The sequence below is a fragment of the Lepidochelys kempii genome, chromosome 28 (genome assembly GCF_965140285.1).
Source record: "Lepidochelys kempii isolate rLepKem1 chromosome 28, rLepKem1.hap1, whole genome shotgun sequence".
Lineage (NCBI taxonomy): Eukaryota > Metazoa > Chordata > Testudines > Cheloniidae > Lepidochelys > Lepidochelys kempii.
The window spans coordinates 1781228-1802893 of NC_136407.1; the positions used below are offsets into that span (position 1 = coordinate 1781228).

The window sequence follows — 21666 nt, forward strand, 5'->3', positions numbered from 1 at the left end:
CAAGACTCCAGCTGTTGAACATCTGGAACGGGCTGGGGGGGGCAGTGAACCCCCCCAGTAAGAACTCTCTGAACACAGCACCGGTTCTGGCCTTGCTTAGCGGCTATAATTTGTCTCCTGGGTTTTCCTCCCCCCCCCCCCCCCCCCCCCCAGTCTGAGAAACCAGCGAAGGGTCGTCCCTTGGGTCCGGATCTGAGACCCAAGCCCCCCCCGCATATATCAAGCGCTCCAGGTTGCTTACCTCCTGTTCGGGGGGGGGGGGGGGGGGGGCACGAAGGAGAAGGAAGAACGGAACGAAAAAGGAAACGAAAAGAAAAAAAAACGAGGTCTTTGTACAAGGCCGAGGGGGCGGGGGGGTCTTGTAAAACCAGCCCCCAGCCTGATGAGACACGTCATCCGCGCGCACAGAGTTTCACACCCCCTTTCTTTGTCCAGCTGCCAGGTAAGCTCCGCCCGCCCAGTCAGTCCCCAGGAGGTGGGGGGGGAGTCGTTTGTCGGTGGGGAATGGGGGGGGCGGGTTCGGTGTTTTATAAACACCCCTCGCCCCGCCTCTGCTCTTCTCCAGAGTCCACAAAGCCGGGGGCGGAGTCCATGTCGCGGGGGAGGGGAGAAGTGGTGGCAGCGGTGGGATACAGCGGAGGTCAGGGGCCCACGCCCGAAGAAAGGAGGTGCTGACTTCACCAGAGGCGGTGCTGATGGAGGTTCCGGCTCAGCACCGACCGCACGTCTGCTGTGAACCTGAGGAGGGGAAAGGAAGCATTAGAAGAGAACCAGGAGTCCTGAATCCCAGCCCTCCTGCTCTAATTAACCAGCCCCCTTTGACCTAGTCACCCCTAGGGACTAGGCACAGAGCACAGGGACCGTTGTCGAGTGTCAAAGGATCCCCTCGCTGGATCTCGGCCTAATAATTCACCTGTGGAACTCCTTGCCACAGGATGTTGTGAAGGCCAAAACCCTAATGGGGCTGGAAAAAAAACGTTCCTGGAGGGTCGGGCTACGAATGGGTCGTAACCCAGGCAGGCGGAGACGCCACCCCAGGAAGGAGGGCGCCCGGCAGGGATTCGGGGCTCAGCCCGACACCGGAGCATCCTGCTCATCCAGCCTGGGCTCTGCAGCGCAGGTCGGGGGGCTATGGATACGGGTCAGCCTGCGACCGCTTGGATCTCAGGCCTTTGGCATGGTCACCGATGGCACCCAACGCAGAGCAGTGCAGGCTGTTAAGCAGAGCCAGGGCGGGGACCCAGGCGTCCTGGCTCCCAGCACCCCCCCTCTGCTCTAACCCCTAGCTCCCGCTACCCTCCAGAGCCAGGGAGAGAACCCAGGAGTTCTGGCTCCCAGTCCCCCCTGCTCTAACCCACCAGCCCCCACCCCCCTCGTGGCGGTGGGGCGAGAACCCAGGCGTCCTGGCCCCCCGGCGGCGGGTACCTCAAGGCATCCAGCATGGGCAGCAGGTTGAGCAGGGCGGTGTCGCTGGGGTCGCTGAACCACGACTTGATGGGGATGGCGTTGTCTAGGAGACAGGGACAGACGGACACCTCTTAAAGGGGCGGTGCCGGCCAACTGCAGAAGGGGAGGTGTACGTTCCCCCCCGCGCCCCCCCAGAGTCCAGGTCAGTACCACACACCCACATGCAGCCCCCCCACCCCCTCCCCGGGTCCCAGCACAACCCCGGAGGGGGCTCTGTGGATCATGGTCCATTTGGGGGGAGCCACTTCCCCTCAGTCAGGACATGGGACGGGGGTGGGGAGGAGAGACCCTCCCGCAATCGGGAGAGGGGCAACACCCCTCTTGGAGAGGCGTGGGTGGGGGGCTGCTGGGTTAGAGCAGGGAGGGCTGGGAGCCAGGACGCCTGGGTTCTCTCCCGGCCGCAGGCAGCGAGTGGGGGTTAGTGGTTCCCGCGGGGGCCAGGAGGCAGGACTCCTGGGTTGTCTCGCGGCCCCGGGCGGGGGAGGAGTGGGGGCCGGGAGGCAGGACTCCTGGGTTCTCTCCCGGCCCCAGGCGGGGGGGAGTGGGGGCCGGGAGCCAGGACTCCTGGGTTGTCTCCTGGTCCTGGGCAGGGAGTGGGGGGCTGGTTATTAGCGCGGGGGGTGGAAGCCAGGACTCCTGGGTTGTCTCCTGGTCCTGGGCAGGGAGTGGGGGGCTGGTTATTAGCGCGGGGGGTGGAAGCCAGGACTCCTGGGTTCTCTCCCGGCCCCGGGGGCGGCGGGGGGGGTCTGGCTCGTACCTGGATGGCTCCGGTAGGCACCCGGCGAGTTGTCCAGGATGACGACACTCGACAGGTCGCTGTGCACCACCGCCAGGTCCTTAATGTAGCTGCCCAGCTCCAAAGTGCAGTGCTGGAGGGGGGCAGGCAAGGGGGGGGGTGAGTAGCTGCAAAGCCCTGGGGTGCCCCCCAATGCCCTACACGCCTCCCACCCTGTAGCCAGGCCCCTGGGGCCGTGCTCAGAGAGGGGGAGCACCCCACCCAGCCGGTGAGCCCCCAGCATTTGGGGGGGGAGGGAACGCAGGGGCACCCCAGCTGCCACCCAGCATGCAATTGGCTGCTCTGCCCCCCCACACTGAAGCCCCGCCCCCTTCTCTTGAGCTCCTGGTCCATCACCCACCAGCTCTTCTGTCCAAAGCCCCGCCCCCAGCCCCCTCTAAGCTCCGCCCCCAGCCCACCTCTCTCCCAGCCCCTCCACCCTGACCCCCCTCAGCTCCCCAACCCTGCTTTCTCTAAGCCCCTCCCCGACTCTGCTCTCCAAAGCCCCGCCCCCCACTGCCCCCAAGCCTCTCCCCTCCTTCCCCATCCTACTCCCCCCCTGCCCCACGCCCCGCCCCCCACTCACCTGCCGGTAATACCTTCTCTTGAGGATACTCCTGTTGTTGTCCAGCTTGTCCGCCACCGCGGAGCCGTAGATCTCCATGCTGGCCGTGAACACCACCAACTCGTACCACTGGCTCACCTGGGCGTGGGGGGGAAGGGAGGGAGAGGAAATCAGGGCGGGACGGAGACCTCCGCCTCCTGCCGGGGGGGGACTGCCAGCTAGTGACCCCCATGGGCCCCCGAGAGAGCAGAGCGAATGGCAGTGTCCTTGAGCACGCATGTATGGTCATGGAGGTCCAGTTCTAGGGAGGGCAGTGGGGTCTAGTGGTTAGAGCCGGGGGGGGCTGGGAGCCTGGACTCCTGGGTTCTCTCCCCGGCTCTGGGAAGGCAGTGGGATCTGATGGTTGGGGGGGGTGGGGCTGGGAGCCAGGACTCCTGGGTTTCATCCTTTGGCTCTGCCACCGGCCTGCTTGGGCAAGTCCCTTCCCCTCTGTGCCTCAGTTTCCTCTCCCACGCTTGGTCTAGACGGATCTCTTCGGGGAAGGACCCCTCTACCTCCGCACGCGTCCCCCCGCCCAACACCCAGCGACAGCGAGGTGTCCTTTGAAAAGCCATAATCTGCTGACTATCACCGTCCCGTTAAACCATGCGCATCAACGCAGCCTAAGGAGCGATGAGATTTTACTGCAGGTCTGTTACTGAAACACACTGCGAGTCCGGGAAACCCCCTGTCAGGAGAGGACTGACCCACAGCTGTTGGACAGGTATTAGCTACGGCAGAGCCTCAAGAGTTACGAATCCCTCGGGAAGGACGGTCGTTTGTAACTCTGAAACCTTCGTACCGCTGGACAAAGCATTTCAAAAGCTTACAGCTGAACGGTGACTTAATACAGCTTGGAAACTTCATGATGTATTTGCCTTTTTTTTCCCCCCCTCGCCTCTGCTGCTGGCCGATTGCCTACTTCCGGTTCCAAACGAGGTGTGCGGTTAATGGGCAGTTTGTCACTGGGGGGTTCGTCGCTCTCTGCTAAGACCTGCAATGGCTGGGGAGGTGAGAAAAGCTGTTTCCTTGAAATCTTCCTGAGCCTTGGTGATGTTTCGGGTTTCGAATGCGTGTTTAACTTTGTAACCAACGCCCACCTTTTATGCCTTTATTGCTGAAAAACAATCGACCTCTCTCCAGCTAATAAACCTGTGTGGCTGTTTTCTCTTCCACGGAAGTGACATTTCAATGGCCAGACCAAAGGTCCATCGAGCCCAGTATCCCGTCATCCGACAGCGGCCAATGCCGGGTGCCCCAGAGGGAAGGAACAGAACAGGGAATCATCAAGTGATCCATCCCCTGGCCCCCATTCCCAGCTTCTGGCAGAGACCAGGGACCCCGTCCCTGCCCATCCTGGCGAATAGCCACTGATGGACCTGTCCTCCAGGAATGTATCTAGTTCTTTTTTTTAAACCCTCTTCTCGTCTTGGCCTTCACAACACCCAGTGGCGAGCAGTTCCACAGGTTGACAGTGCATTGTGCGAAGAAATACTTCCTTTTGTTCGTTTTCAACCTGCTGCCTGTTTATTTCATTGGGTGACCCCTAGTACTTGTGTTATGAGGAATAAATAACACTTCCTTATTTACTTTCTCCGCACCCGTCATCATTTGATAGACCTCTCTCATATCCCTCCTTAGCCGTCTCTTTTCCAAGCTGAGAAGTCCCAGTCTTATTAACCTCTCCTCACACCCTAATCATTTTTGTTGCCCTTTTCTGAACCTTTTCCAATCCCGATAGATCTTTTTGGAAGTGGGGCGGCCGCATCTGCAGGCAGTATTCAAGATGTGAGCGTCCCATGATTTATAGAGAGACAATATGACGAACAACGTAATGAGGTGGACAGTACAAGAGGCATCTCTCTGGGGTGCAAGGCAGGGGCTGGAGAATTGACTGCCCTGGGGGCAGGGGGCCTGTCCGCCTGGCTCCAATCACAACGAACTCCCTCTCTGTCAGAGTGACTTGAGCACAAGGGCACTTTTGCTGCAGAGGGGAAACTGAGGCAGAGTGCGTTTGAAAACGTAGAAGCTGCCCTAATGCATCAAACTAACGGTCCGTCTAGACCTGTATCCTGTTGCTGACAGCGACCCTGTCCCAGAGCTTCAGGGGGAGCGTAGAGACCAGGGCAACTGGAGCGATTCTCTCCTGGCTTCGTTTCTATCCCTTCGCTATCGGCTCCTAAATTCACGGTCACTGCACGCTGAGTGGAAGTTCACAGAGAACTATCCACTATTAACAGAGCCAAAAGTTTGGCTGGAACCCAGGACTCCTGGGCTCTCTCCCTGTCTCTGGGAGGGGAATGGTGTCTGGTGGGTTATAGCAGGAGGGGCTGGGAGCCAGGATGCCTGGGTTCTCTCCCTGGATCTGGGGTTGAGTGGGTTACAGCAGCGGGGTCTGGGAGTCAGGAATTCTGGGGTCTCTCCCCGGTTCTGTAGTCAAGTGGGTTGGGCAGGGGAGTCAGCGGCAGAGCCGGGAACCTAGTCGGGCCTCTACAGCCGGCTGTTGTGCCAGCCAAATTTCATTGTGGGGGTTGTGGAGAATAGCGTGGTGGGTGGGGAAGAGGGGGGGCATGATCCGCGCTGACGTGGGTCTGAAAACAGGACCCCACCCCGGAAGAAAGCAGAACACGGCGGGGGGGCCACTTACCACTTCTAGGAAAAAATCCACGTGCGGCCTCTTATGTACAAAAAAGCGGACGGGATGTTTGTCTATCACAACCTGGAGACCGGAGAGGAGACAGGTAAAGCAGGGTCCCCCATTCCCCATCGCTCCCCTGAGCCTGCAGCCGGCGCCCCCTAGAGGGGAAAGGCCCTAGATAGCTTTGACTTGTGGCATATAGTCCCCACAGAAAGGCAGTTCCCATTGTGTCTGGAGTGAAGGATGTGGCCGAGGCGGGGGCATGGGTGTAGGACCTACATAAATTTACCTGGGCGTTGCACGCGTGCAGGAGGACAGAACCCCCCCCACACCAACACAGAGGCAATCTCCCCCTGATCTCCCCCCTCTCACACACCCCCAGATCTCCCCCGTCCCGCCAGCCAGAGTTCACTCCTCGGCGCCTGGCCACCGGCTCACCTTGAGGATGAAGTCGGGAGGGGTCCCGGGCCGCACCGTGGGTCGCATCACCCCATCGTGGTGCGAGTGGATCAACGTCTCGTCCAGGTCGAGCACCAGGACCTTCCGCTTCACCTGGTCTGGGTGGGGAGAGGGAGCTGTCAGATGTGGCCTGCAAAACCCTCCCCCCCCCCAATCAACATCAGCCCTGAGAAACAGGCATCCAGTCCCTCTCACCACACCCCCCACCGCATGCTGCCCCATGGCAGGGACCCCGTTGGACCAATCTGCTGTAAGGTTTAGATGCAGCCCCACCCCTTTGCCACTCCTGGGGAGACACCCCCTCTTAACCCAGAAAATCTGGGGAGGCCCTCCTGCTCCCCAGCTCTGGGAGGGGAGCGGGGTCTGGTGGGTTAGAGAAGGGGGAGCTAGAAGCCAAGACGCCTGGGTTCTCTCCCCAGCTCTGGCAAGGGAGTGGGGTCTGGTGGGTTAGAGAAGGGGGGGCTGGGACCTCGGATGCCTGGGTTCTCTCCCCAGCTCTGGGAAGGCAGTGGGGGCTGGGAGCTGAGGGGCGGGGCCACTTACTAAGCCGGTTCCGTGCAGCCGGGGAGAGAGGGAGCACATCATAGCGCACCGTCTGGTACTGGATCACCTGCCGCGAGGAGAGCGGGACGGGCTGTCATAGCCGGGAGGAGAGCCCGGCTGCTAACCCCCCTGCCCCCAGATCATCCCAGTCCCCCGCCACACACGGGCATGCCTCTGTAACAACCCATGTCCGGGGGCCTCCCACAAGCTCCATGTGTTGACACCCCCTTCTACTTGAGGGACTCCCCCCTTGTCCCTCCAACCTCCCCCCATTTCTCCCCACTCCTCCATTCATTCCACATGCTCTGTGCCCCCCCCATCCCCATCTGGTGGGTCAGAGCTGCGGGGCTGGGAGCCAGGATGCCTGCGTTCTCTCCCCAGCTCTGGGAGGGGAGTGGTGTCTGGTGGGTTAGAGCAGGGGTGGCTAGGAGCCAGGACTCCTGGGTTCTCTCCCCAGCTCTGGGAGGGGAGGGGTGTCTGGAGGGTTAGAGCAGGGGTGGCTAGGAGCCAGGACTCCTGGGTTCTCTCCCCAGCTCTGGGAGGGGAGTGGGTTCCATCTCAGGTGTTTAGAGCAGGTCAGGAGCATAGACACAACAGGGGAATTAACAAGACAGGAATGAATCTGGATGGAACCCAGGAGTCCGGACTCATGCTGGTAAAAAACATGGCTCCCCTTTTTGACAGAGGGGGGAACAGAACCCAGGAGTCCGGGTTCCTGGCCCACCCTGCTCTAACCCACCAGACCCCCCCTCCCCTCCCCTCCCTCTGTCGTGCCTTTTGGGCCCCCGTCCGCCCTGCCCTATGACATGTCACAGCACCTGCCTGCACTGGAGAAGCCTGGATTAGATCTGCCATGGGCTCACCCCTGCTCCCTTCACACCTCCCAGTCTCTATTTTAACCACCCACCTGCTTCCCCAACTCAAACTGCGCCCCGGTCACAGCCCCCGGCACCTGTCGTCCCTTGGCAAGGGCACGGATCCCGCGCCCCACGGGTCATGCGCCGCTTGGCCAGTGGCTGGCGCTGGCCCCGGGGGCAGCAGGACGTGACTCCAGGGCCAGCTGCGAGGGCCTCCTCCCAGAATTAGCTTTCCCAGCTGGTTCACCCCGGCTGATCCGATCCACGGGCTGCCTGGCATTGGATCTGGCGAGGCCTGAGACCACGGGGAGAGGCGGCAGCTCAGGAACCCTCGGAGCAGGGGAAACAGGTGGGGTCCAAAGGACCCCAGCCCCCCTGCCCCGCTGAGCGGGGAAAGCGCAATCCCAGCCCGCAGAGAACAGCTTACGCGGCCCCCGTCTCAGTCCGGCCACAGGGCAGTTGGAAATCACAGGGCCCGGGGGCCAGCCAGCGGCTGCTTCCGACCCACCCCCCTGCAGGAGCAGCAGTGGAGATTTGGTTATGGGCTGGCCAAGGAACGGGGCTCCCATCCGGCCCCGGGGCAAGGACTGGCTAGCTCAGGGGCCTTTACCCTCTAGGTAAAGATAGGGGTCCCCTCCATCGCACGCAGCCCAGTGGGGTCCCCCGATCGATCGGCATCCGTGCAGTGCCCCGGCACAACGGGAGAGTCCACGCTGTGTGATCCGGCACAAGGTACCGCATCCGCGCGGGCGCTAGGATTCCCAGGATGCTCTGCACCAAGGCGCTTGACCAGCCCAGTGCATTGTGGGAGAGCTCAGCTGTCCTAGGTGTGCCAGGGGAATCATGGGAAGATGCTGGAGGGCTGGCGGCGGGGTTAGCAGCTCGGGGGAGCACAGCAATCGGGCTCTCACCCCGCTCCCAGCCAAGCCAGCCCCAGGAGTGACAGGGCCCCCCGAGGTTAAAATCAGGACTAAGACCAGCCCCCAGTCAGCAGCCAGGCCCGGGCACACAGCACGGGCCCCGGCCTGCCCATCACCTGCCCAGAGGAGGCATCTGGGGTTGGCACCGGGCAGTGTTTTAAGCATATTAACCCTCCCACTAGCAGATGTTCCAAGACAGAAGACAAACGCAGAGCAAGCGTTAGGTATGCCTCCCTGGGACGGAGCCTGGACGCCGGGGTCCCAACTCCCCGTCCCGGGGATGGAGCCCGGACGCCTGGGTCCCCTTACCTCACTCCACCCCCCATGGCACCAGGACCCCATCCCATCACACACACCCCAGACGGTGCCAGGATGCCTGGGTCCCAGCAGCCCAAAGCTGGAAACACAGAGCCACCCAGTGGCCCGTGGCAAAGGCCAGAGGGACACGGGAGTTTAGCCCCGAGGTCTATGGGGCAGTGACTTTGACAGGCTGCGTGGGCCGTGTCAGAGCCAGTACCCCCTGGAGGAGAAAGCCCCCCCACCCCATTCCCCACCCCCAGGAAAAGCTCAGGGTCCCATTGAGCCGGGCGCTGCACCCGCAGTCGGCAGAGGAACACAGACACACTCTCACCTCCGTAACGCTGCGGACAGCACGCAAGCAACGCGGCACAACTAGGCTAAGAGACAGCATGGCCGAGGGGGGGCAGGACGCCTGGGTTCTGTCCTCAGCACGCTGGGTGACCTGGGGCATGTCCCCCTTCTGTGCCTCAGTTTCCCCATCTCTAACAATCCCGCCCACCTTTGGAAAGCGTCTTGAAATCTACGGCCGAAACACACTATATTCCGCTGTCCCAAAATCCACAACAAACTGACCGGAGCCCATCACCCTGGTATCTGAGGGCCTCCCAATCTAAGGTAGGTCGCCTATTTTACAGGCTCACTCTCTCGGCCTCGGTTTCCCCAAAGGCTTAAACTTCAGCCTCGTTGGTCCTAGGCCAAAACACTAACCACTGAGCCACCCTTCCACATACACCCCACCAATACCTGGAGTTGTGGATCTCTGGGTCAGGTTTCTACCCAGGCCCGTGTCTCAGATGGGGGGGTGGGAGCTCCAGACTTCGGGCACCAGACACCAGCGTAAAGTGGGACTGAAGCCGCGGCCCTGCTGGAATTAAGTTCCTGGTCCGCGTCAACGTCACCCTGGCACTGGAGTTAAGGGGCGCCATCTGCCTAAAGGCTCCCCCCAAACTGAGATTGGGGTCACCCCACCATTGCACCAAATGCTGCACAGCTTTAAAAAAAAAACAAAACAATTTCCACCACCATGGACTGAGATCAGGGCCCTAGCTCACCCTGATCAAGATCGGGGGGCTCCTCCGGTATTCCAGGTGCCACACAGAGCTCCCCCTGCCCGAGATCGGGGGTCCCCCACCATACCAGATGCCGCACAGAGCTTCCCCCACCCGAAATGGGGGCCCCCCACCAGTCCCTGCCCAAGGAATTTCCAGTCTGACAAGTTTCAAGATGGGGAAACTGAGGCATGGCAAAGCCATTTTCCCAAGATCACAGAGGGAGGCAAATGAGCTGGATCCAGACACCCCGGAGTCCAGATCCTCCTTTCAAAGGTTTCTTTCCCGGATTATAAGGGGATGCTCTGATCCCCCCGGGATCTTCCACCTGGGGCTTCGAAGGCGAGGGTGAACGTGACTCAACACAGAGAGCAGCCGAATGCCCAGAGTAAATGTCTTGCCCCTTTAAACCTGGCAGAATTTGACAGAGATGGGGGGAGGGGGTTGGTAAACTTCATTTCCATGCATTTAACTACATGGATAGAGGGGCTAGTGGTTAGAGCAGGGGGGTCTGGGAGCCAGGACTCCTGGGTTCTCCCTCCAGCCCTGGGAGGGGAGCAAGGGCTAATGGATTAGAGCAGGATTCTAGTCCTGATGGCCTGCCAAGTCCATGCGGCCTCAAGTCCCTTCCCGCTCTGTGACTCGGTTTCCCCGTCTGACAAAGTGGGATGATCCTGATCTACCTCCCAGGGGGTTGCGAGATGAGGCTTTCACTGCACTCTGAGGCAGGGAAGTTACACGTACATTTCACGGTCAGTTTCCTTCCCCCTGAGCCCAGAAGCGAGGGGCTTGGGGGTCAACACACCAAAAAGCCACCGGCGGGTTTCCTACCGGCTTTATGGGCTTTTGGATCTTTGCGCCAATCAAAGACCCGGATGTCACCTGCCTGTGAACTCGCCAGGCCCCCTTGATGGGCTCCAAGCAGCCGCTGGCAGGGAGGGGAGGATTAAACGCCACTTTCCAGAATAGATGTGGAGCAGCAAATAACATTGGGGCAGCAAGTAACTTAGCACCCCCCTCGCCCCCCCGGACACACACACACACTCCCAAGCAGCCAAAGACACTCAGAGCCAGCATAATGACGCCCCAGTCCTTTGTGCCCCAGCTGCTCTCCCCATCCCAGTTCCAGGGGTTCAGCATCCTACCCCACAGCCCCAACCCCCTCAGATACCTCCCCCACTTAAATGCCTTCAAGTCTCCATGGGCCCCGAACCCCAGGCACCCCCCAAGACTGCTCCAGGGGGCCAGTCGCCCCCAGAACCCTCTTGTCTATCTCCCCTCCTACCTCCACCGGGATGCCAGCCCCCCAGATCCCCCTGTACCTTCGCTACCTCTTAAATACCCTTTGCCCCTGCCCTTGGGTGCTTTTTTACCTCCCCCGAGTCCCTGTTCCATTGCCCCAGATGACCCCCCAGATACCCCCATGCCAGCTCCCCAGCTGTCCCGCAATCCCCCCCAGCGTCTCCCTGGACCCCCCCCCCAGTCAGCCTCCCAATTGTCTTCCCAGATCCTCCCCAGCCCCTCACACACACCATCCCCCCAAGTCACCCCCAATTGCCCCTTACCACTCTACCAAAGCTCCCCCCCACCGGACCCCCAATTGTCCCCCCAGACAACCCAACCACGGTCTTCCCGGCTCTCCCTGCATCCCAGCCCCCCCGCGAACCTCCCGCAATCAGCCCCAGGTGCCCTCCTAATCCCCCCAGATCACGCTAGCCAGCCCCCTAGTTACCTTCCCAGTCTCCCTGGATAGCCCCAACAGGCCCCAAGATCCCCCAACGCCAGCTCTCCAGTTCCTCCCTCCAGCTCCCTCAACCCAGTTCCCCAGGTGCCCCCCGGGGCCGGGTCCCGCTCCCCAGTTGTCCCCCAGGTCTCCGCACCCCACCCCCACCCCACCATGCCTCGCTCCCTAGTTGCCCCCTGGATTCCCCCCTGCAGCCCCACTCCCCAGTTCCCCCTGGGTCGTCGTCCCCCAGGCCCCGCTCAGCGGGTCCAACCCCAGCCCCGCTACCCTGTCGGCCCCCCAGGCCCCGCTTCCCGGTTGCCCCCCAGGTCCCCTCCTCCAGTCATGCTCCCCCCCCTCACGTCCCGCTCCCCAGATTCCCCCCCAGCCAAGTCCAACCCCAGGCCCCATCCCTGTCCCCCCCCCCAGCCCTGCCCCCCACCCCAGGTCCCGTTACTCTGCTGCCCCCCAGGCCCCGGTACAACCCCCCCAGCCTCGCTCCCGAGTTGCCCCCCAGGCCGCCAAGTCCAACCCCAACCCTGCTACCCTGTTGCCCCCCCAGGCCTCCCCCCAGCCTCACTCCCGAGTTGCCCCCCGGATCCCCCCCAGCTCTGCCCCCCACCCCAGGTCCCGCTACTCCGCTGCCCCCCAGGCCCCGGTACAACCCCCCAAGCCTCGCTCCCGAGTTGCCCCCCGGCCCAGGTCCCGTTGCTCCGCGGCCCCCCCCGGCCCAGGTCCCGTCGCTCCGCGGCCCCCCCCCGGCCCAGGTCCCGTCGCTCCGCGGCCCCCCCCCGGCCCAGGTCCCGTCGCTCCGCGGCCCCCCCCCGGGTCCCCCCCCGGCCCAGGTCCCGTCGCTCCGCGGCCCCCCCCCGGGTCCCCCCCCGGCCCAGGTCCCGTCGCTCCGCGGCCCCCCCGGCCCCCCCCGGCCCAGGTCCCGTTGCTCCGCGGCCCCCCCGGGCCCCCCCCCGGCCCAGGTCCCGTCGCTCCGCGGCCCCCCCGGCCCCCCCCGGCCCAGGTCCCGTCGCTCCGCGGCCCCCCCGGCCCCCCCCCGGCCCAGGTCCCGTTGCTCCGCGGCCCCCCCGGGCCCCCCCCCGGCCCAGGTCCCGTCGCTCCGCGGCCCCCCCGGCCCCCCCCGGCCCAGGTCCCGTTGCTCCGCGGCCCCCCCGGGCCCCCCCCCGGCCCAGGTCCCGTCGCTCCGCGGCCCCCCCGGCCCCCCCCGGGCCCCCCCCGGCCGGCACTCACGGTGCGGACCTGGCGCCGCAGCAGGTAGAGGAGGAAGCTCCAGAGCTTGGTGGCGAAGGCCACGAAGGTCCGCAGGCCGAGCAGACACTGAGTCCGCATCATCCCGGCCCCGGCCCCGGCCCCGCCGCCCCCCGCCCGGCCCAGCTCCGCCAGCTTCGCGCCCGGGCCGGGCCACGGGGCCGCGAGCCGGCGGCGGCGGGGCGAGGGGGGAGGGGCAGAGCGCGGGGAGAGGAGGCGGGGGGGGTCGCGGCGGGGGGGGGGGGGGTCGGTCTCGCGCCTGGCTCCCGTCGGGCTCAGCGGCCGCCGCTGTCGGGCCCCCCCGCCCCCTTGAGTCGGTCCGCCGGCGGCGGATTCGTTTCCGGTCGAACCACTTCCGGGTGAGGGGTCGCGCGCGAGGACGGAAGCGGGAGGTTGGGGGCCGCGCGCGCGCGCCCCCGCGCGCGCCAAATAAGGCCCGGCCCGCGCGGAAAGAGGAGGGCGGGGTCTCGAGCGGAAGCGGCGCGCGCATGCGCCACACTGGGCGGCGCGAGGGGGGCGAGACGAGTGGGAGGTGGCAGGGGAAAGGGGGCGGGGCTGAAAGGGAGACCAACGGCTGGGGCCCTCCGGCCGGGAGGACACAGGGGGCGGGGCCGGAGGGAAGGGGGCGGGGCCAGCGAGAGCGGTTGGGAACTGGCGCAAAAAAGGGGCAGGGCTTGGAGGGGGTGGACAAGTGGGTGGGGCCAGGGGGCAGGACCATCAGAAAGGGGCGTAGCCCGTGGGGGGGTCAGAGAAAGGGGGCGCGGCCAGAGACGGCGGTTGGGAATGGCAAAAAGGGGCGGGGCATAAGGGGGCAAGTGGGTGTGGCCATCAGAAAGAGGCGGGGTCACAGGGAGGCAAGGGGGAGGGGGGCCACGGCATGGGCCAAGAGACAGTGGGTGGAGCCATCAGAAAGGGGCGTGGTCAAGGAAGGCGGTGGGCGGGGCCAGAGACAGGAGTTGGGACGAGCAAAAGGGGCATGGCTTGAGGGCGGTAAGTTGGCGGGCGGGGCAGGCGGTCAGTGGGCAGGACCATCAGAAAGGGGCGTGGCCTGCAGAGAGGCAAATGGGAGGGGCCAGAGCAAGGGGGCGTGTCCAGAGACAGCAGTTGGGGCAGGGCTTGAGACGAGTGGGGCCAGGGAAAAGAGGTGGGGGTCACGGGGAGACAAGAGGGAGGAACCAGGAGGACAGTGGGTGGGACCATCAGAAAGGGGCGTGGCCTGAGGGTGGGGCCAGACAGCCCTTGGGAATGGCAAAAAGGGGCGGGGCTTGAGGGGGCAAGTGGATGGGGTCATCAGAAAGAGGCGGAGTCACAGGGAGGCAAGGGGACAGTAGGTGCGTCCACCAGAAAGGGGCGTGGCCTGAGGGAGGCAAGTGGGCGGAGCCTGCGAAAGGGGGCTGGGCCAGACCCAAGGGGTGGGGGCAGAAGGCCAGAATAGATGAGCTCAGGGAGCCAGGGTGGGTGTCAGGCTACCACCCGCCCTGGTCTGTGCCACCCGGAGGGCCACCTCCCCAAGCCACGGGCAACACAAGCCCCCGCCCCAGCCTCCAATCCGTGGTCCGCCTCCGCAGATCAGTGCCCCGCCCCCAGCCAGCTAGACCCCGCCCCCCTCCACCGGACACACAGCACCCACACGGGTCTCCAGGGAAATCGAGGCGACGTTTATTGACCGAAGCACCAAGACAGCACGCTGCCAGGGGTTTTGACCGCCGACCACCCGAATAAACTAGCCCCGGAGCACCCCGCCCTTCAGCCCCACACCCAGACCCGCCCCGTGCAGCAGCCCCCGGGTTCGGGACTCAGCCGGCCACGGCTGGCACTCCCTACCGCACATGGCTTCCTTGGGGAATGGTTAAGTAACACAGTGCCCCCTCTGCGGCCGTCCTCCCCTCGCAGTCTGCCCATCAACTGCTTCCCCCCCCCTTTTACAGGACTGGAAAGATTCTGGGGTACAAGCCCCCCGGTGCACCAAGGATTGACAGAGCATGAGCGGATTGGGGTTGCCCTCTCCCAGGGACAGAAGGGGATCCCCCCCCCCCGAAGTGTTGGAGGCTTCCCCCCCCCCCCTTCACTACCAAGACTCTCAGCCCCATGGTGGAGATGGGAGTAGAACCCAGGACTTCTGGCTCCCAGCCCCCCCTGCTCTAACCACCAGCCCCAACTCCCCTCCCAGAGCCGGGGAGAGAACCCAGGAGTCCTGGCTCCCAGACCCCCCGCTGTAACCCACCAGCCCCCACTCCCCTCCCACCCAGGATTCTCCTCTCCCTCCACCACTGTTGCTCCACCCACCATGCACCGCTCTTAACGAGCTTCAGTTTCATTTCCCTGCTGAACGAGGCACATCCTTTACACCAGCAAGGGGACAATGCTGAGGTCGGGTGGAGGCGGTGGCAGCAGGAGCTGCTGGGGTGTTTTTTTGTAGGTCCTACCAACAAGGGGGAAGTGGCTCGTTTTAAGGGCCTGGGGGCCCTCTCTGGACTGAAGAGGGATGAGTCCGACCACTGCAAACTGAGGGGGCAGTTCCGATCTGGCCCCAGGGCGGGGACTGGCCCCTCTACATCCGGCCCCAGGCCAGGACTGGCTCAGGGGGTCGGGAAATGGGGCAGGGGCCTGTCCCCTCTAGGGGGCGTGGTTTCCCATCCACCCTTTCTTTATAGAAGTCTAGCCCCATGCCACAGCAGGAGGCTGTGGGACAGGGGTGGGGGGCTGGCGTGGGTGCAGTGGGGAGGGGAACAAGGCCCAGCCCCACTTCTCGGCGGATAGATGCCAACCCCAGTCAACAGACCACAGACACAGCCCTGGGCGGGGGCACATGGGTGGGGGGCCACGGTGCGCTCCTGGGTAGCTCCCCGTGCCAGACACAGTGGGGCCGGAGTCGGGCTCGGTCACGGATCTCTCTGAAGGCTCCTGCTGGGAGGCCGAGATCCGGGGGTCCATTTGGGGGAGGGGGGAGCCTCCCCCACACACACACCCCCTCGGCTCTCACACGTCCAGGTCGTCGTCCGGATCCTCCTCGTCCAGGTCGTCCGCGGCGTCCGGTTCGTAGAAGATCTTCCCGGCGTTGGCCGAGGCCTCCAGCAGGGACGACTTCCTACCACGGGGAAGGACGAGGGGGCGGGGGGGTCAGCGCCCACGGAACCAGAGATGGGGGGGGGCGGCAGAGGAGGGATGGCTGGAGGGCAGGACGGGTATCGGGAGGATTCGGGGAGGGGTGTCCTGCCCCGAACGGGGGTGCAGAGCGGAGGCAGGGGGTGTCCAGGGGGCATCTCCCTTGGGGGAGGGTGCAGAGCAGAGGGAGTCGATGAGGCATCCCCCCCAGGGGTGGGGGTACAGAGCAGAGATGGGGGGCGTCCAGGAGGGGTGCAGAGGGGAGGTAGGGGGCCTCCGGGGCGGGGGGGGGGGTATCCCTCCGGGGGCAAGTGCCCCACTCACTTTTGGGCGGTGAAGTGGAAGGGCAGCAGCAGCCCGTCCCGGGCCTGGCGCTCCGTGTCCGACAGCTGCAGGTTGAAGGTCAAGTTGGCGGTGGGGTCCGCCTGGGGGGGTGGAGACGTCCATCACACACACTGCCTGGGGGGGAGGGGGCAGGGCCCCCCCGTATGAGTCACCCCACAGGGTCACCTCCCTCCATGGGGGGTCAGCTTGGCTAGAGGGGGCCACAGTGTAGATAGGGATTCTCCCCAGACCTCCAGAGCCCACCCTGCACTCAGACAGCCCCCCAACCCCACCCCTCAATGCCCCCCCATCCCCTGCCCCACAAACCCCCACTACCGTGTTCCCAAACCCACACCCCAGGACCCCATATCCCCCCCAATCCCCTGAGACACCCTACAACCTCAACCAGCACCCCCAGGACCTCCAAATCCTCCCTTCCCCCGAGACCCTTCCCCAAATCAGCACCCCGGGACATTCAGTTCTCCCCACTCACTGCTGCCCCCCAAAAACCCCTGAACCCACCCTGCCCCTTAGATCTCTGCTAACTCCCACACCCCTCACCTGTGAGATCCTCCATCCCACCACACCCCCTACCTGCCCCCCAAGACCCCACCACCTAACTGCCAGCTCCCCAGTGGCTGGGGGGGCAGCTAAGCTGGGATTTTGGAAGGAGCAGAGTTTGGGGTACTCCGGTGTCCAGATACCTGCTGATCCCCCACCCCACCCTGAGCCCACTGCTGTGTAACCGGGGACCCCCAGCCTCATGAGGAAAGGGAGGGGGGCCATACTGTGGAGGGGGGCTCGGCCTCCTCATCTTGGGGCATGCTCCCTGTGGGCTCCCCGAGGGCTTTTGGGGTGAAGCCGGCCAGGACGGTGTAATATTCCTCCTGGGGGGACAAGAGAGGGAAGAGGATGAGACAGAGCCACCCCCCACCCTAGATTGGCACCCCCTTCCCCCCACTGCTGCCCCCCCAGCCTCAAAGGGGGGCTGTCTCCTCCCTTGCCCCCTGCTAACTCCAGCTGCTAAGTTACTCCGACCCATCCAAGACCCCCTCCCCTCCATAAACCCCCACTGCCCCCTGATCTAGGGGGTCCCTGCCCCCCAATATCCACCCATCACCTCCCTGCCATCCCCCCAACCCCCGTTTCCCCCTCTCCCCCACCCCACACACCCCCCAATCTGGGCGTCTCCGCCTGCCTTCCCCCACCTTCTTGAGGACCTTCCAGGTCCCCTTACGCTGCAGCATGGAGGCCAGTCGGGGGACGTCCCCCCGACTCCCCACGCCCTCGGGGGCCGGCCCCACCCCCACCACAGCTTGGGCCAGGGAGTGGAGGGTTTCCACCAGGCCCAGCGGGTGCAGGTCCCCGTGGAGCAAGGCCAGGATCCTCGTCACACGCAGGCCTGAGAGGGGAGGGAAGGGAGAGATCAGACACCCCCGCACCACCCCGAGCCAGGTAGAGAACCCAGGAGTCCTGCCTCTCAGCACCCCCTGCTCTCACCCACCAGCCCCCACTCCGAGAGCCAGAGAGCGAACCCAGGAGTCCTGGCTCCAATCCCCGCCATGTTCTAACCACCAGAACCAAGGAGAGAACCCAGGAGTCCTGGCTCCTAGCCACCCCGCTAGCCCTCACTCCCTTCCCAGGGCCGGGGAGAGAACCCAGGCGTCCTGGCTCCGAGCCACCCCGCTCTACCCCACTAGCCCTCACTCCCTTCCAGGGCTGGGGAGAGAACCCAGGAGTCCTGGCTCCCAGCCACCCCGCTCTTCCCCACTAGCCCCCACTCCCTTCCCAGGGCCGGGGAGAGAACCCAGGAGTCCTGGCTCCCAGACCTGCGCAGGCAGCTGCCCTCGGGATCCGTTCCAGCGTCTGGCAGACGGCGGCCAGTGGCTGGCGCAGCAGAAGCCAGCTGAGCGAGTCCAGGACAACGGTGACGGGTCCCGCGGGTCCCCGCGCTAGGCGCCCGGCCACCCCCAGCGCCGAGAACTCCTCCGCCCTGAAGGCCCCGGCCTCCCCGGTCCAGCGCAGGGGGTCTGTGAAGCCATCCTGGTATAGTAACCTGAGGGGGGGGTCAAAGGTCAACCCGGGGGGGTACGCTGTGAGAGGGGACAGCTGCCCCAATGTAACTGACGTGATGCTGCCTGAGTCTGCCGAGAGCCTAAGCCCATTGCTCCAAGAGCAGGCAGCTACCCTGTGCTCTGGCCCCACTTATTGGGGGGGGGTCCCTGCCCACCCCAGTGTGGGGGTTTCTGTGTGGGGCTGGAGGGAAGAGAGCACAGGCGGACGAAGCTGATGCAACTCAGCTCCTGAGGGGGGGAAAGAAACACCCCCCTCCGCCCCTCACTGGAGACGACGGAGCAGACCCCTGCCCTCGAAGTTGGGGGGCAAAATCATGGAGAGGGTCCCCGATTGTCTCAGTGCAGCCCCCAACTCCACAGAACGGCTTTGCGGAGGGGGGCGGGAGTGGAGGGGGCCGTGCTGTGCTGGCCTGGTGGGGGCATTGAAGGCAAGCGGAGCTGTGGGGCAGACGATGTAAGGGGGGGGGGGGGGGACTCACCGCGCAGTCACGTCAGGGTCGAAGCCAGCCCGGAACTCTTCCTCGGGGATTTCAAAGCCGAAAACGTGGACGGATTCCCCCCTGGAAATGCAAAAGGGTGGGGGGGGGGAGCGGGGAGAGACAGGAATGAGCCGAGAGCGTGGGGGAGCTGCAGGCCACAAGGGGGCGCCGGGGATCAAAGGGGCAATTGTGGGTTATGGGGGGCGGGGCAGAAGTACCCAGCAGCTCCCCCCCTCCACCGGGCGAAGGCCGGGAGATGGCAGGCCGTGGGCCAGCAGGGGGCGTGCGTCTCAGCCACCCCACGGTTTGGGGGGGGGCAATGAGGCGGTTTGGGGGGGCACCACACCCACCTGTGAGCTGAAGCTGCCGCAAAGGTCTTGAGCAGGCTGCGGCCCTCACACTCAACGGTGTCTGCGAGGAAAGGGCCCGGGGCCGGTGAGAGGGGGATCTGCTCACCCCAGTATGGAAATACACCCCCCCCTCCCTCTCCAACCCCCTTCCCCTTCCAGCTTCCCACCAGCTCCTCCCTCCACCTCCCCCTGTCATCCCCCCCGGCCAGGTTCCCCTCTGCTCCCCCCTCCCTCCACCCCACCCCGGCCAGGTTTCCCTCTGCTTCCCCCAGCTCTCCCTGCTCACCCCCCCACCCCGGCCAGGTTCCCCTCTGCTCCCCCCTCCCTCCACCCCACCCCGGCCAGGTTTCCCTCTGCTTCCCCCAGCTCTCCCTGCTCACCCCCCCACCCAGGTTTCCCTCTGCTTCCCCCAGCTCTCCCTGCTCACCCCCCCACCCCGGCCAGGTTCCCCTCTGCTCCCCCCTCCCTCCACCCCACCCCGGCCAGGTTTCCCTCTGCTTCCCCCAGCTCTCCCTGCTCACCCCCCCAGCCAGGTTTCCCTCTGCTTCCCCCAGCTCTCTCCCTAGCTCCCCGCTCCTCCCTCTCCCAGGCTCCCCCAATGGCTCCCCCTCCCCACCCATTGCTCCCCATCCCCCCATTGCTCCTCCTCCCCCTTCCCCCAGCTCCCCACCCCATGGTTCCCCTTCCCCCCCAGCTCCCCCATGGCTTTCTCCTTCCTCCTAGATCCCACTTCTCCCAGGCTTCCCCTCCCCCCCAGCTCCCCACCCCATGGCTCCCCTTCCCCCTGCCCCCCATGGCTTCCTCCCCCCCCAGCTCCCCCTCCCCCCATGGCTTCCTCCTCCCCCCAGCTCCCCACCCCATGGCTCCCCTTCCCCCCAGCTCCCCCATGGCTTCCTCCCCCCCCCATGGCTTCCTCCTCCCCCCAGCTCCCCACCCCATGGCTCCCCTTCCCCCTGCCCCCCATGGCTTCCTCCCCCCCCAGCTCCCCCTCCCCCCATGGCTTCCTCCTCCCCCCAGCTCCCCACCCCATGGCTCCCCTTCCCCCCAGCTCCCCCATGGCTTCCCCCCCCCCATGGCTTCCTCCTCCCCCCAGCTCCCCACCCCATGGCTCCCCTTCCCCCTGCCCCCCAACTCCCCCATGGCTTCCTCCTCCCCCCCCAGCTCCCCACCCCATGGCTCCCCTTCCCCCTGCCCCCCAACTCCCCCATGGCTTCCTCCTCCCCCCCTAGATCCCCCCAGGCTTCCCCTCCCCCCAGCTCCACACCCCATGGCTCCCCTCCCCCATGGCTTCCTCCTCCCCCCTAGATCCCCCTCCCCACCCATGGCTCCTCTTCCCCCTGCCCTCCCAGTTCCCCCCCTCACCCTGAATGAGGACGAGCCCCCCCGTCGCCCCAGCCACCAGTTCCCCCAGCATCCCACTCCCTGCTCCCCCCGCCCCTCCGCGTCGGCGCCTCCCTATGACCTCACCGTACGGCCCACTGGAGTGTCGGGTGCGCACGGAGCGGGAGGCCCCGCCCTGGGCGGCGCCATGTTGGGACGTAGGCGTCTTGGCGCTGCCTGCTCAATAAAAATGCGGGGTGGGGGGCGCGGCAACAGACAGCCCCTAATGACATCTTGGGGGTGGGGGAGGGAAGGGAAGGGGTCCTTTCCATTTGTTTTAGGCCTTCGTGGGGGGGGGGGTATTTTCCAGGCACTGAGGTAGTCACCTCAGCTGCCTCTTGGCCAGACTTTTGCCAACATGGAGCGGTTTGGGGGTCAGATTAAGAGTCTCTTAAAGCCCCATTGGCTGCATTGAGGGCTGGGCTCCCCCCAAGGCCCCCCCTCCGTGGTCCCCTCCCAAAGGGGCAAGAGTTGTCCCCTCTGTGGTACTTAGGCCCAAACCCCAACATGGTGCCCATACAGGCAAGAGGTTCCCTGTCCCACTTCGAGGACCCCTGTCCATCACGATCCTGGGCTAGCCACTCCAGTGCCTCCAACCCGCCCAAATCTCCTACTTCCCCCTGCCTTGTCCCCACCGCCATGGCCCCCCCACAAAAGCGGCCATCCTGGCTAATACCCATTGATGGACCTATCCTCCATGAACTTATCAAGTTCTTTTTTGAACCCTGTTATAGGCTTGGCCTTCACAACATCCTCTGGCAAGGAGTTCCACAGGTTGACTGTGTGGTGTGTGAAGAAAAGACAGTGTGATGCAGTTGACATGAACAGGCACGTTATACGCAAGACACGGGAGGGCGTTGTTCCGCTTTGCTCTACCCTGGGTGAGTATAATGTCCAGTGCTGAGAACTACGCTTTTAGAAAGATGGGGCCAAACTGGAGAGAGGCCAAAGCAGATCCACAGAAATGAAAACCCGACCTGTGAGGGGAGGTGATGGAATTCCCCATCACTGGAGGTTGTTCCCGTGACACCGTTTGAGGTACACTGGCTGAAGGCGCTATTAAACTCAACTCTCAACCCAACCCATCGAAGGGTAGTCAAAATAGACCCATGCCCTTCCAGAACATCTAGGAACAGCCTTAAAAATAAAACAAAGTAAGCCAAGGCCGTCGCAGGGACTTCCCTTCCACAGCCATGCTAGAAGCCCCCTCCCCATTCTCCTCTGAGCCAGTCACCAGAACCCAAAGTCTGTCCTTTATTGCTCGGCCACAAAGTCAGACAGCAGCGTTGCTGCACCTCTGATGCACAAGGAGGGCTCCCCCAGCGAGGAAGAGAGCGGAGATTGCTGCCACTAAGCCG

The 21666-nt window shown here is 64.5% G+C and overlaps 2 protein-coding genes across 4 annotated transcripts; both read right to left on the reverse strand.

The window, feature by feature from the left end:
- Positions 1 to 582: 582 nt before the first annotated feature.
- CTDNEP1 (CTD nuclear envelope phosphatase 1) lies at positions 583 to 12960 on the reverse strand. Of its 3 annotated transcripts, none has more exons than XM_073326520.2 (8): positions 12578 to 12957; positions 6487 to 6553; positions 5923 to 6041; positions 5494 to 5565; positions 2829 to 2945; positions 2225 to 2336; positions 1426 to 1510; positions 583 to 738 (listed from the first exon to the last, which is right to left on the reverse strand). In XM_073326520.2, the coding sequence occupies exons 1-8, from the start codon at positions 12677 to 12679 to the stop codon at positions 678 to 680; spliced, it is 735 nt and encodes a 244-aa protein (XP_073182621.1). In that variant the 5' UTR covers positions 12680 to 12957; the 3' UTR covers positions 583 to 677. The 3 variants fall into 3 exon arrangements, with proteins under 3 accessions (XP_073182621.1, XP_073182624.1, XP_073182623.1); XM_073326522.2 differs by having other exon boundaries at positions 650 to 738; positions 2842 to 2945; positions 12578 to 12959; XM_073326523.2 differs by lacking the exon at positions 1426 to 1510 and having other exon boundaries at positions 627 to 738; positions 12578 to 12960.
- A 1882-nt stretch (positions 12961 to 14842) lies between these two features.
- Positions 14843 to 20356, reverse strand: ELP5 (elongator acetyltransferase complex subunit 5). The gene is made up of 8 exons (XM_073326517.2): positions 20291 to 20356; positions 18929 to 18989; positions 18579 to 18659; positions 17854 to 18080; positions 17233 to 17426; positions 16813 to 16911; positions 16025 to 16125; positions 14843 to 15683 (listed from the first exon to the last, which is right to left on the reverse strand). The coding sequence occupies exons 1-8, from the start codon at positions 20340 to 20342 to the stop codon at positions 15575 to 15577; spliced, it is 924 nt and encodes a 307-aa protein (XP_073182618.2). The 5' UTR covers positions 20343 to 20356; the 3' UTR covers positions 14843 to 15574.
- Positions 20357 to 21666: the final 1310 nt, after the last annotated feature.